Source organism: Phaseolus vulgaris, chromosome 3 (assembly GCF_000499845.2).
Source record: "Phaseolus vulgaris cultivar G19833 chromosome 3, P. vulgaris v2.0, whole genome shotgun sequence".
NCBI classification, from domain to species: domain Eukaryota; kingdom Viridiplantae; phylum Streptophyta; class Magnoliopsida; order Fabales; family Fabaceae; genus Phaseolus; species Phaseolus vulgaris.
The window spans coordinates 295,781-308,891 of NC_023757.2; the positions used below are offsets into that span (position 1 = coordinate 295,781).

Here is a 13,111-nt window from a genome sequence, read left to right on the forward strand (position 1 = left end):
ATAATTATTTAAAGAAAATTGTTTTGTATGATTCTTTTCATCATTATTAATCGATCGTTTGTTTTTAAAATCAGAATGTAACTTACACAAATAATATATATATATATATATATATATATATATTGAACTCTAATATGTTGAGCGATATTTTTCTCATTTATAATTGCTTTCCAGGAACTTTATCAAGCCTTGCAAGCCTTACGATAATCGATTGTCCGAAGTTAGGCTCAATTTTTACAGCATCTATAGCTAAGACCTTGACTTTTTTGGAAGTGTTGATCATAAAAAGGTGCAATAGTTTGAAGCATATAGTAACTCATGAAAGGATCAATCAACAGAAGGAAAACATTGTCGAGGATGACCATGACTTTCAGAGTGATATTTCAAACTTCCAGAGTTTGAAAACGCTATATATCAGGGAATGTGACTTGTTGCAATGTATGTTCCCTATCTCTTTTGTTGGAGGCATGGATATAGGAAATAAAGAGGCTTCTAATTTGAAAGATCTTTCAAGTCAAAATAATTTCGAAGACAATTTTTGTGAGCAACAACAAAATAATAATCAAATTGAGCTTCCTGCTTTAGAAATACTCGAACTTGTTCGTATCATGGATAACTCTCTTCTAGGAAATTATCATGTAAGATGTCCATCTTTAGGAAAACTATCATTGATTACTGGAAGATGTGTTGAGTTTTTCACTATAAATTGTTCAACATATGCTTCAAAAGCTAGAAAAGAGGATTATATTGCAATCAAGGTATGATTATCATCACTTACTTTGTCTCTCTCTTCTTGTATTTAGAAAAATTACTCAAAACATTTGAATTGCGCGATCATGTTTGTGCTAAAAATAAAACTTGGTCTTACAAGCACTATACCACATGAATTTTTAATATCTAAGTATTGACATAAATTATTTGGAATAGATTACTTTTGTGAAATTATTCTCTTTTCAACTTTTTCTTGTTGTGCTAAACAAAAATAATTTATTTTCATAAACAATTATTTGTTAGAAATGAAATACATTAATAATTAAAGTTAAGACACTAATTAGTTTGGTTTAACAAGTAACTTGGTGTATGTATTGCAGATATCGAACTCAGATTCTATTTCCTCTCTTGAAAATGTTCAATATATTTCAAAACCACCACATGGTTTGACCTTGCTTATTATGCATAACATAAGAGAGATTAACATGAATGACTTTGATAAGGTAAAGTACATTTTTAAATTGTCCGTTGCTTCATTATTGATGTTGGAAATCTTGAGAATCGAGCAATGTCAAGGACTTGAGCACATTATAGACACTGAGGATGAATATGGCAAAGAGAATTTGAATGCAATCTTCCCAAACTTAAGAGAGCTCATCGTGATTGATTGTGGGCAATTGAAATATATGTTTGGCCAATATTGCGTAGCTAATCAGGATTGTGAGGAGATTCATATTCATTTCTCAGCATTGGAAATGCTCGCTCTTTATAATCTACCAAATTTTGTTAGCATTTGTGCTACCAACAATCTCACCGTGACGTGGTCATCTTTGAAGGAGTTTACTTGTTATAAATGTTCCTATCCGTTTTATAATTCTATTAATTGCTTGACGGCTCCTGCAGATTCAAGAGAACCTATCAACGCAAGTAAGAAGGTAGTCTTGTCTTTTTTTTTTTTTATGATTATTAGTTATTTGTTCCTTTTTTGTTTTCTTTTTGGAGTTTTTTCATTTCCTACGAATGTCCTGCAGGATCCAAAAGGGGTTCATAACCCTCTTCTCACTTTGCAAAATATATCTGTAACCAATTCTGAAGTAGAAGGTATTTTTTGTCTTAATGGAGATGGAATGATTGGGCAACAAGTGAGCTTAAGGTTAGAGCGTTTGAAATTGGAAAATATACCTCAAATGACTTATATTTGGGTGGCTTCCAAGAATTCAGTTAATCTCCAACATCTTACTACATTAAAAATAATAGGATGTGCAAAATTGAAAGTAATATTTCCTCCCTCTGTTTTAAGAAGCTTACCAGAGTTGAAAGAGCTAATAATAAAAGAATGCATGGAATTGAAGCAGATTGTTGGATGTGAACAAGGAGCTCCAAACAATTCTCTTATCTTCTCAAATCTTCAAAAATTAGAATTTATTGGATGTGCAAAATTGGAAGTAATCTTTTCAAAGTATGATTTAAGATGCCTACCAATGTTGAGTATTGTGAAGATAAGAAAATGCAAAGAATTAAGAGTAATCATTGAAGAGGATGTGGAGGATAACAAATTGTCTAATCTTCTTTCTCCTCAGGCATTCTTCCCAAAACTAGAAGCATTGTATGTTGGACATTGCCACAAACTCAAAAGATTTATCTCTGGATCTGCATCTAATGACTTTCCTAATCTTTATCTTTTAATCATAAGTGGAGCCTCTGAACTAGAAGAGTTTGTTGGACGTGGACAAGGAAAAAGTGATGAGATAGGAAAGACAAAAATTGAACTTCCAAGAATCAAAGTTTTAATATTTACGCATCTTTCAAACTTCAACCAAGAGATTGAATTGCCCAATTTAAAGAATTGTGTTGTCTACGAATGTCCAAAACTATCTTTGACTCCAACAACTACTTTGGAGAAGCTCAAGAAAACTTTTCCTTATAAAGGTAAATACTATATTTCTTTTCAAATTAACTATTTCATTCAGATAGGACTGTTTCAAATTTCCAACTAAGTATTTACTAAATTTTTTAAAATAAACACAGTAAATTATTATTTGCTGAATTTTTTTAATTTTAAGCTCTAGTAATTGTAATTAGGAAGAACGGTTAAAGAAAACAATCGATCCTTTGTTTTGGTGGGTGATAAAAAAAAATTGCTATAATGAAACTTTTTAAATCATTTTTTATATTTAATTGTAATTATATAATTATTCATCATGAAAAGCTGAGGTTGCATTTCTTTTTTATGTATTTTTTGTTACAGATTTCAAAAGGACTGAACTTTCGTTTTGGGAGATATGTCCCTTGATGGACAGTTTAGATGAAGATTATAGAATTAGTTGTAGGAGTGAGTTGACTTCATCACAGGTCAGAACCAACCAATCTATGAATCTAAATACAATTAAAAAAAAGTTTAATAACCTTTTTCTCTCATTATTAGGATTTTTTTTAATTTAAACTTACGTGATAGAAAAATAAGATTTGAGATTTTAAATAAGTACCTGAATCATAAAAGTAAAAAATTATTTTGTTATCTTAAAAATATATATTTTTGCTAGCAATGAAATAAAATACACTACAAGAAAATTATTAACAAAAAATTAATTTTAAAATAAAAAATAATTAATTATTATATTGGCTAAATTATATTTTGTTTTAGAAATTAAAAGAGTTATTGGTATTTAAAGTAGTTTTTACTGTTAATCAAATTTATAAACTAGTTTCTAATTTGATATTTAAAAACTAGTTTATAAATTTTATTAATATTAATAAAAAGTAATCTTGATACAAATAATGTTTTTAATTTTTAAGATAGTACATAATTAATTATTTTTTGTCTTTTAATACTAGTATTTATTGACTTACCAGTAGTGTGTGAATTTTGTAAGATCTTGGTATTAGAATAAAAATTGAGAAAAGTTTTAAAAAGATATGTGACACAATGAAATTTAAAAAATTAAATTAAAACTTCGTAAAATAATACCCTATGTTTTGAGAGACAATCATTACTTTTCACTACAAGAAAATTATTAAATAAAAACTAGTTTTAAAGATAAAAATAATTAGTTACTATGTTAATTAAATTATATATTATATTAGAGACTAAAAAAATTATTAGTATCTAAAGTTGATTATATTATTAATAAATTTATAAATTAGTGTTTATATTGATATCTAATTAGCTACGAAGGTTTTAGCTAATTAGATACCAATATAGAAACTAATTTATAAATTTTATTAATAATATAAATAACTTTAGATACTACTAATTTTTTAGTTTATAAGATAGTATATCTAGTTAATATAGTAACTATTTATTTTTTGTAAGCTTTTTTTTTTTAGTGTTCGGTTGACATTATGCAGATACCAAGTTTCACATCTTCTGGACTTATATGCAGATTGCAGAATATTGAGTGGTGTCGAAGAAGGAACTGCATTAGATAATATCATCATATGTCAACTAATTAGGAATGAACTTGAAATTAAAAACTAAATATGAAGAAGAAATAAGTATAGTCACAATGAGAGTTACCTTACAAAACTTAGCTTGAGCATTGTAAAGTGTATTCTTGAAACTGACAATATTTATTGAAATAGTTCTAACATCAATGAGAGACTAGCAATACCAACTACTCTTTTAGAATTTAGAAACTCACCTCTAATTTGTATGGAAACTTCTCTGCATAAAATACCTTAGCATGTAGGTGCAATAATTACTAAACCTAAAATGAATTTGGTGATATTAAGACAAACATGCACTTGAAGAAGCAATAGTAACAAAACCATTAAAAATTATCAAACTACTCTCATACCACCACATGATATACATTAAAAATAGTGGTCCTTTCAAACTTTATAAACTCTCACTCAATTGTATTTTCTTAATTTGTGATACAAAGGAGATTGGAAACATAGGAATTGAGAGCATTGAAGAGGGGCCTTCAGCAGAGGGTGATAAGACAAAACCTTTAACAACTGGGGTTGAAGACATTAGCATTGGAGGTGGTGTTGGAACTCACATTGAGTCTGGTGGTGTGGACATACTTGCACAACATTCCAAGGTTGTTGAACAAGATGATAAGATGAATGAAGGAAAGGGAGGAATCATGCCAAGCCAAGAAATCCAAGTAGAAGAAGGGTTGAACCTATTGGACAAACAAGAGGAGATACATATTATTTCTAACAACAATATTGACATTTCTCCAGGTTTTTTATTTCTTATTTTCTTGTTTCAATCCTATATTTTCATATCACTTTTCAAACTTTTTATAGCTTCTGCAGATATCCGTACAAAATTGGGAACATATAAACATTTTGTTGATTTGGATGGTGCACAAATTGATCTTCTGGTGGAGGCGATAACAACATATCCTCATCTTTGGAATGCTTGCAAGAAGTTTAGTGAGCGCTTTCAAGCTTGGAGGTTGAAAATTTTGGCAGATATGTTGTTGTTCATTCAGAAGGAAAGTGTTGATAATGTTACTCCTCAAAGAGAAAAAGAGTTTCATAAACTATGCGAAGAAGCTATTGAGATTGGATTTGAGAGTTCATGGGTAGATGAAATGCGTCAACATGTTTTGACGAGGAATCCTAAGCTGAGAGAGGACATTGCAGAGAGACAAATGGATGAGAATCCTAAGAGGTATGATCATTTAACTTCTTGACTACTTAATGTAAAGAATGAATGAAATTAAGAGTCTTAAATGACTTTGTTAATGTGGAGATAAAATGTATTAGTGTTTTGTGAATTTGAAGTTATATCTCTATGTTGTGGTTGTGTGGATTTCCTATTTCTGTTTATATATACATTGTGGTTGTATCTGCAATTCTTACAAGATTGATACCATATGTTTCTTAGTTTTCTGTTCTTTGGGATGCATAGAGCATAAAATTTAAGTTTATTACACAGGTATAGTAGTGTGGAGATGGTACTAGACTCCAAGGCTGTTGAACATGGTGATGGGCCTAATGAAAATTGCAAAAGAACTTCTCCAAGTGTGAAGACTCATAATGTTAATAGTAACTTCAAAGAAGGTTTTAACTTGGTTGACAAAGAAGGTCAAATAGCTGTTGTTTCCAATGACCGCATTGTGACTGCAAGAAATGAAGAACCAGAGAAGGAATTTGTTGCAAAAGTTTCCACTTCAGAAATACCAAGAACGACAACATCATTAACAAACTTGCAACTAGTTGAAAGGCCAAGTTCAAGTTATTTGAATAAACCTCTACATGAAACACACTCAAATGTGAGTCTAAAAATATTTTTTCGAGTATTGGATGAAAAAATAGTATTGAGTCTACAATGATTTTACACCTATTCATTACTTTCTTTAGGCATTGGTGGACAAACAACGGATTAGTGAACCGTGTTTGATGAACCAACAAAAGCCACTAGGAGAAATTGTAAGTAGCCCCAAAATTCCTCAGGTAAATGACGAACAAAATAAAACCGAGGCATTTTATTGACACACATCTTGTCATTTTGAAAATAAAACGGCATACACCAAAACTACATATTTCTTGTTCTTGTGCAGAGTATTATTGAGCGAGTTGCTGTTGATGAAACCATAGCAAAGAACACCGGTATGGCAGCTTCTTCAATTCATTCCGAATCCACTAGCTCACAGTTGGACCAAATATTTACTTTGCAAACTAAATCACATCCACATGTAAGTTTATTTTATGCAATTCACATTTCCAACATATTTGGTCAGCATAAAAAATGATGTTGCCATTCTAATTTATCATTTGCTGCAAGAGTGGAATTAAAAAACAAAAGGTACTGAATTTCAAGTTGGAATTTAAATTTAATGAATTTGTTACCATCACTCTCACAAATAGGATTTGATAAAAAATGGTTTAAGGAACTCAATGCTTTACAACTGTTGTGGCTTGATGCTAACGTCTTTTTTGTTATATTTTCTTCTTATTCCTCCAAGAGTGAAATTAGGAGCAGCCAAACCGAGACACACACTACTAAAGAAAGTGGAGGCCATTCTAAAATTATTCAAGACTTTGGGACCAGTGATATCATGAGTTTATATGCATCTGTTATTGTGGGGAAAGAGGGTGAAGACAACATAGTTGGAAAGACCCTTCTTGAGTTGGAAAAGTATATAAAGATGTCTTTGAAGGACATAGTTAGCTCTGAGACTAACAGCATTAGCCTTTTGTCTGCTCTTAATTTCCTGTCCAACCTTCCTTTCAAAGATGTAACTCTATCAGATGGACTCAAAGATATTATAGGCACTATGCAGCAAGAGTTCCCAAGCATTGTACACTCCTTTAAGCAAGGCTTTGCTACCACTGACAAGTTAGCAGAACTTGAAGCTCGTGGGAATGAGGTGGCCACTACTCTTGGTTCCAAAATTTCCGAGGCAAGGAATTTCTATGATGAAGCTCAACTGAAGGAAGTAGTTTTGAAGGAACAAATCATTAGGTTGAAGGAAGAAATAAAAGTTTGTGAGGATGCCTTATCATCTCTGGAAGAGGAAAAAAATAAAAGGATTGTAGAAACTATTGGGTATAAAATGGAGCTTGAAAATGTGAGGAAAGACCGGTCTCAAATGGTGGAAGATGAAAGAAAAGTTCAACAAAAGTTATTTGAGGTGACTTATAAATGGTCATTTCTCTGTAGTCAATATGAGTATAATCGCATGGCTGCTAGAAATCTCTCATGAGAATTTTCATTGTTCACTGTTATTAAAGACCGAATTGTTCATCACTCAAAAGGAAGACTTGCAACTATAGAATATTGTTCTGTCTTTTGCTTGTTCTATTTTGTTGTATGTTTGCTATCTTATTTATTGTTGTGTAAGAGGTTGGTCTTGGTGAGACAAAACTACAAAAACCATTTCTTTTATGTTCCTTCCTTCAATGAGTGCCATTGTCATTTTGTAATACCTTATATTTATTTTATGTATGTCTTAATGAGTTCACCATGTTTCTCTGTGGATATGATTCCAACAATATTATGTTTGAGAAAAAAGAAAAAGGAGTTGCATTGAGTGTTACATTAGCCCATTTGGCATTCCTCTTTCTTCTAATGCAGCAATCACTTATATTCAACATTTCACTGTCTTAGCCATATGCAACCAAAATTATCTTTATGCTCTACAATAATAAACCCAGCAAAGATTAAATAAAAAATTATGAAAAAAATCTGAAAAACAAGATTGATAACAAGTGTAACTTATTAAAAATTTCCCACTTATTTTAAATAGTCAAGAGTAAGAAAATTTTCTGTTTATTTTTTGGCATAATATTATTTTCACAGAACTTGGACAATGTACCTCAATAAAATTAATAAAGATTTCAATTATTTACCATCAACCATAAATTCACGAGACATGTAATAAAAGATAATGTACATCGTATCTACTTTGGTAGAAAAGTTAAAAGATTATCATAATAAAATTGTTAAGGAAACTTGGTGTAGTATACATGAAAAACAAAATATAGGACTTAATCAAATATTTACAACAAATTAAAGTTTTGAACATTACATCAAACTTCTAAATATTTTTTTTTTCTTATAATGAATGTTTACATTTTTTTTTCTTCTTTCACAAAGATTTTGTAAAAGTTTCTCAAACATCAAAGATTTTTTCAAAGAAAGTGTTGAAAAAACTGCGTTCCAAATAATAGTTATCCATAAATAATATGTATGGATATTTTAATTATTCACTCTAAGGATAAGGGTATCATATTATCCACAAATACCCCTTACCCGTTAATTATTGTATCTGCTAGAGAAATATTAAACGCTGAAAAATTATTTAGAATTTAATTTTATATATTTAAATATTTCTATTTAGACTTGTGAAATTAAAATTATTTTTAGAAATATTAATTTTTTTGAACTTGTGTGCAATTTATTTTAAATTTTTTTTTGAAAGAGCAAATTTATTTACATTTATATTTTAGTGCGAAATTTTATTTGAATTGTATTATCTGAGTCTTTATTTTGAAGAATTATTTTTAAATAATTTTACTTAAACTACATGTATAAAACAAATCCACATGTATTCTTTTCACAAATACTTGAATTGTAAAACCGATTGTGACTCTGATAGCCAAAAGGTGTGGTTGGGTTCACTTCTCTGCTTTCATTCTTATCTCTTGCAGGATTCTCTGTTTTACTCTGTTCTTCATTCAACCAATGGATTCCTTTCATCTCTGTGCATGTATGAATCAAGCAATGGAGTACTTTCATCTCTGTGGAGGTATGCATCAGCGTGAAGTTAACTTCTGCTTTGTTTTCAATTTCTAATCGATTCCTTTTCAATTGAAGTTGTAGATAATGTGTTTGTGTTTATGTTTGTGCAGAAACGTAACGTTTCAGCTTCTCTTGTATTGAAGTGATGGATCACCACTTCTTTCTTTCATCTCTCTCTACATATTAGTTAAAGAAGGTAATATTTCATATCTTTCCTCTTCTTCCAAATTAGTTAGATATGAACCATGAACAGGTTCAGACAACTATATCTGCTTCATCTTGTGGATCAAAACACTAGATACTCTGTTTTTTATGCGAGATCTGAAAAAACAATTTGTATTAGCTGAATCTTTCTTATTTTCCCATAAATTAAGACTTCTATTTGCACTTTTGTTTTACTTCACCTACTCTCTTTTTCTTCTAAAATAATAACTCCCTTTAATTTATAAATAATTATTTTTAAATTTAAACCATTTATATGGATAGAAGTTACATTAAAATAATAATTTTATTTATAAATAACTATTATAAACAACTTTTATTACAAATACTCAAACATTTGTGAAAACTCAGTATAAACAACCACATGGACGATAGAGTTCAAAATGGGAATAGCTGGATGGGAGGGAAAAGTGTGATGAGAAGTTCGGAGGATCATGCGTGGAAAATTTTCAAAATTAAAATACATATCTATTTTAACTAAATTAAATTGATTTTGAATTTTTTTAATTAATTTTTGAAATGGATTAACTTTAGATTAAATTTACTTAAATCTGAGGTGAGATCAACCTAATTGACTTATCGTGGAATTAACTCAATTTAGTTAAACATGGTTTCAACTCAATATGGATCCGATGTATTGATTGAATATAAACGCAACTTGACTTGTTTCGACTTAACTAGTCCGTTTTAATCTTACCAAAGTCTTAGTTGACTTGGACTTAGGCAAAATCGACTCTATCTAGGATTAACCTAACCTAATCCAATCATGCTTCGTTTGATTTGGACACAACACAACTTGATTGAACTAGAACTGAATGGATTGAGCTCAATTGTTGAGCTCGGATCAACTTGGGCTGATCTTACATGAGTCCGATCCAGTAATATTTTACTTGGGTTTAGCTCAACTTAGTTTTTTATAACTTAAAATGATTTAGACTTACGTGATTTTAGATTTTCAAAATTAAAAACTATTCAATATTCCTTCCAACGCCAATTAAAATAGATTGAAGTTAAAATGTAAAAATAAAAATTGGATTTCAAATAAATCTATTTAAATAAACTTAAAATAATATAAATTTAAATAAATATAAATTGGATTTGAGAATTTGATTTTTTTCACTTGATCAGAAGGAATTTTGCAGCCTTACAAGTTGCCTTGAGAAACCAAATAGGGGGAAAATAAATTAATGAAATAAAAAAATGAGAGAACAAATATAAAACAGTGTTAATTGAGAAAATAAAAAGAGTAGAAATTATTATTTTTAAATTATTTAAATTAAAATAAAAATAAGTAAATTTTTTATTGTTATTATTCTTTATTATATTATCAATATTATTTTTTTCATTATTTATTTATTATCACTTTTTTTTATTATTAGGGTTAATTAATTTACTATTATTAACAATTTGTATCAGAAAATATTTTTTATAACTATTTTTTGTCATTTTTTAATTAGATAATTTTATCTTTTAATAAATTAAATAATTTTTTTAGTAAATAAGTAAGTATATAGTTTCTCTACTAAAAACAATTATATAATAATTTTTCTTAAAAATAATTATCATATATTTTTAAAATTATTCTTAGAAGGTTATTTATTTTTAACGTAATAAAAAATATTGTTCATCGGTCTCTATATTTCCATTGATAATATATAAGACGGATACTTTTTCTTACACTATTTTTAAAGATATTTTTGCTCTTATTTATTTCGTACATATATAAATCCTGTTAAAATAAAGTAATCGTAATATCTTTTAAATTTTATAAATATTTTTTTTATATATTAATGTATTTTTCCATCAGACAATACAACTTTTAGTTTTATTATATTAATTTTAACTATTATAATACACTGTTTTTATATCTCTTCCCATTTAAAAATGATATTTAATAAAAATGCGGCAGCGAGAAACATTCATGATCTATATTTCATATTCCATTATCAATTAGGGAACACACATGTTTCTTCCCTACACGTTTTTTCTTTCTCCTAAATTTCCATATTTTTTTTTTAATTCCAACCCTAACATTACGAGTACATATTAGAATTTTCCATTCGTTTATTTTTTTTATTATATTGGATTATAAAATCTATAATACTCTTTATTATAATGTATTTTGGACTTTATTTTGTAAGGATAATTTTAAATTGTACAATCCAAAATATATTTTAAAATTATATTTAGATTGTAGAATTTGAAAAGTATTTTCGGATTTGAAAATATCTTTTGGATTGGACAATCTGAATATTATAGTAATAGATTGTTATGAATTGTACAATCTGAAAGCTATTATCATATTTAGGAAAGCTATTATCATATTTAGGAAAACTTTTGGATTATGTATTTCAGAATAAATTTTTTTAAAGAAAAAAATATATTTTAAATTGTAAAATCTGAAAAGCATTATACCTTTTGAATTATTTCGAACATAGAAAAAATAACACTTTCAAATTGTAAAATTCAGAAGTATATTTTTAAGGATAAAATGATATTTTGACCTTACTTGTAAATACGGATGCCCGAAGAAGGTATAAAAGTGTAGGAAAAAACATTCAAACACTTTTTACATTGGAAATTTTTATTAAAAATCACATCCAATCATCATGATGTGAATAATGAATGGGTGAGTAAAATACAATCATACTTCTTAATATTCTCACAAATTATACTTATATTAATTGTTTTTAATGAAATTGAATTATACCTATATTAACGGTTTTTAATGAAATTGCATGTGTGATTTAACAAACAGTGATAATGTAAGGCTTTCAAAACAATAGAAGTTTGTGTAGAATTTTTAAAGCACTCGAGTCTTGGTTTAATTTGAGAAGAACTCATAAAGTACCTAGTCTAACTCACTCAGTTCAATGTAGCTAAGTATATGTAATGAGCTAAAAAAAATCATTTATTTTAGACTTAATTAAATTTCAAGTATCTTTTTAGATACTTTTAATTAAAAAAATATATTTTTAATTGAGTTTTTGTCGTTTATTTTTCATTAATAAAGTGACATGACTATTATTTTGATTCGACATCTTATTTGTTTCCACATGTTAAAAATGTATGTTGTATAGTACATACAAAATGATATTATTGTTAATGTATCAGAAGTGATTCTTATTGCTTTTATTAAAAATGTGTTGGATAACAAGATTGTCATACTTACCTATTACTTTCACGTCAACATCTACAACGATCAAGGAATTGTCGTCATTGTCATTGATGTAAGTGACAATGATAGTCCTTTGTTATCCAACACATTATTTAATTAAAAAAAATAAAAATCACATGTCATTTTATATTAATCATAATATGCACTACAAGAAAATTATTAAATAGACTAATTTTAGAAATTATTTTTAGAAACAAAAAATAATTAGTCACTATATTGAATAAATTAAGTAATATTTTAGAAATTAAAAGAATTATTGGTAGTTAAAGTAGTTTCTAAATTTATAAATTAGTTTTTAAATTAATATTTAATTAGCTACCAAGGTTTTAGCCACCAACTATTTTAGATTCTAAAATTGATATCCAAAACTTGGTAATTAATTAAATATCACCAAAACAAGTGTCCACTGATGTATTCAGTATCTCACAAGTTTCAATGTCTACTTGTTAGATGTTTATCTTCTACCTCTTCAATTAAGCAAACAAGACATTGATTAAGACTAAGCGAATCAAATTAAAGAAATTAGCTAAATTCTCAATAAGCGTTAAAAAACAAATATTTTGACAAAAACCACATTCCAAAAAGACTAACAATAAAACACAATTTGCTATAGAGAATTTAAGAATACAATTTTATAGAACATAAACCTCAATTTATTGCAAAAACACAAGAAAATGAATCCTAAGGGGTTTAACCTTCCATATGGAGACAAATTTAAAGGATTATAATGAAGAAAATAAAACACTAAGAAAACTCTAATTCTCTGCTTTACGAACACCTCTATCAAACTCTGAAAA

General features: G+C 28.0%; 1 protein-coding gene and 1 long non-coding RNA gene across 5 annotated transcripts in view; both read left to right on the forward strand.

The window, feature by feature from the left end:
* The window catches only part of LOC137806034 (uncharacterized), a 31,368-nt gene that overhangs the window by 8,921 nt on the left and 9,336 nt on the right, over positions 1-13,111 (forward strand). For 3 of the 4 annotated variants that reach the window (XM_068605917.1, XM_068605918.1, XM_068605919.1), the window contains exons 6-9: positions 175-758; positions 1,092-1,646; positions 1,743-2,640; positions 2,960-3,063. In XM_068605917.1, the coding sequence (XP_068462018.1) occupies positions 175-758; positions 1,092-1,646; positions 1,743-2,640; positions 2,960-3,063 (2,141 nt within the window). Of the gene's footprint in view, positions 1-174; positions 759-1,091; positions 1,647-1,742; positions 2,641-2,959; positions 3,064-4,595; positions 4,903-4,977; positions 5,339-5,605; positions 5,943-6,030; positions 6,100-6,230; positions 6,366-6,635; positions 7,638-13,111 lie in introns of those variants that run through there. The other variant, XM_068605916.1, reaches the window with a different exon arrangement.
* On the forward strand, positions 8,740-9,301 carry LOC137806037 (uncharacterized). The gene is made up of 2 exons (XR_011080295.1): positions 8,740-8,921; positions 9,025-9,301. It is a non-coding gene; the product is annotated as an uncharacterized lncRNA (long non-coding RNA).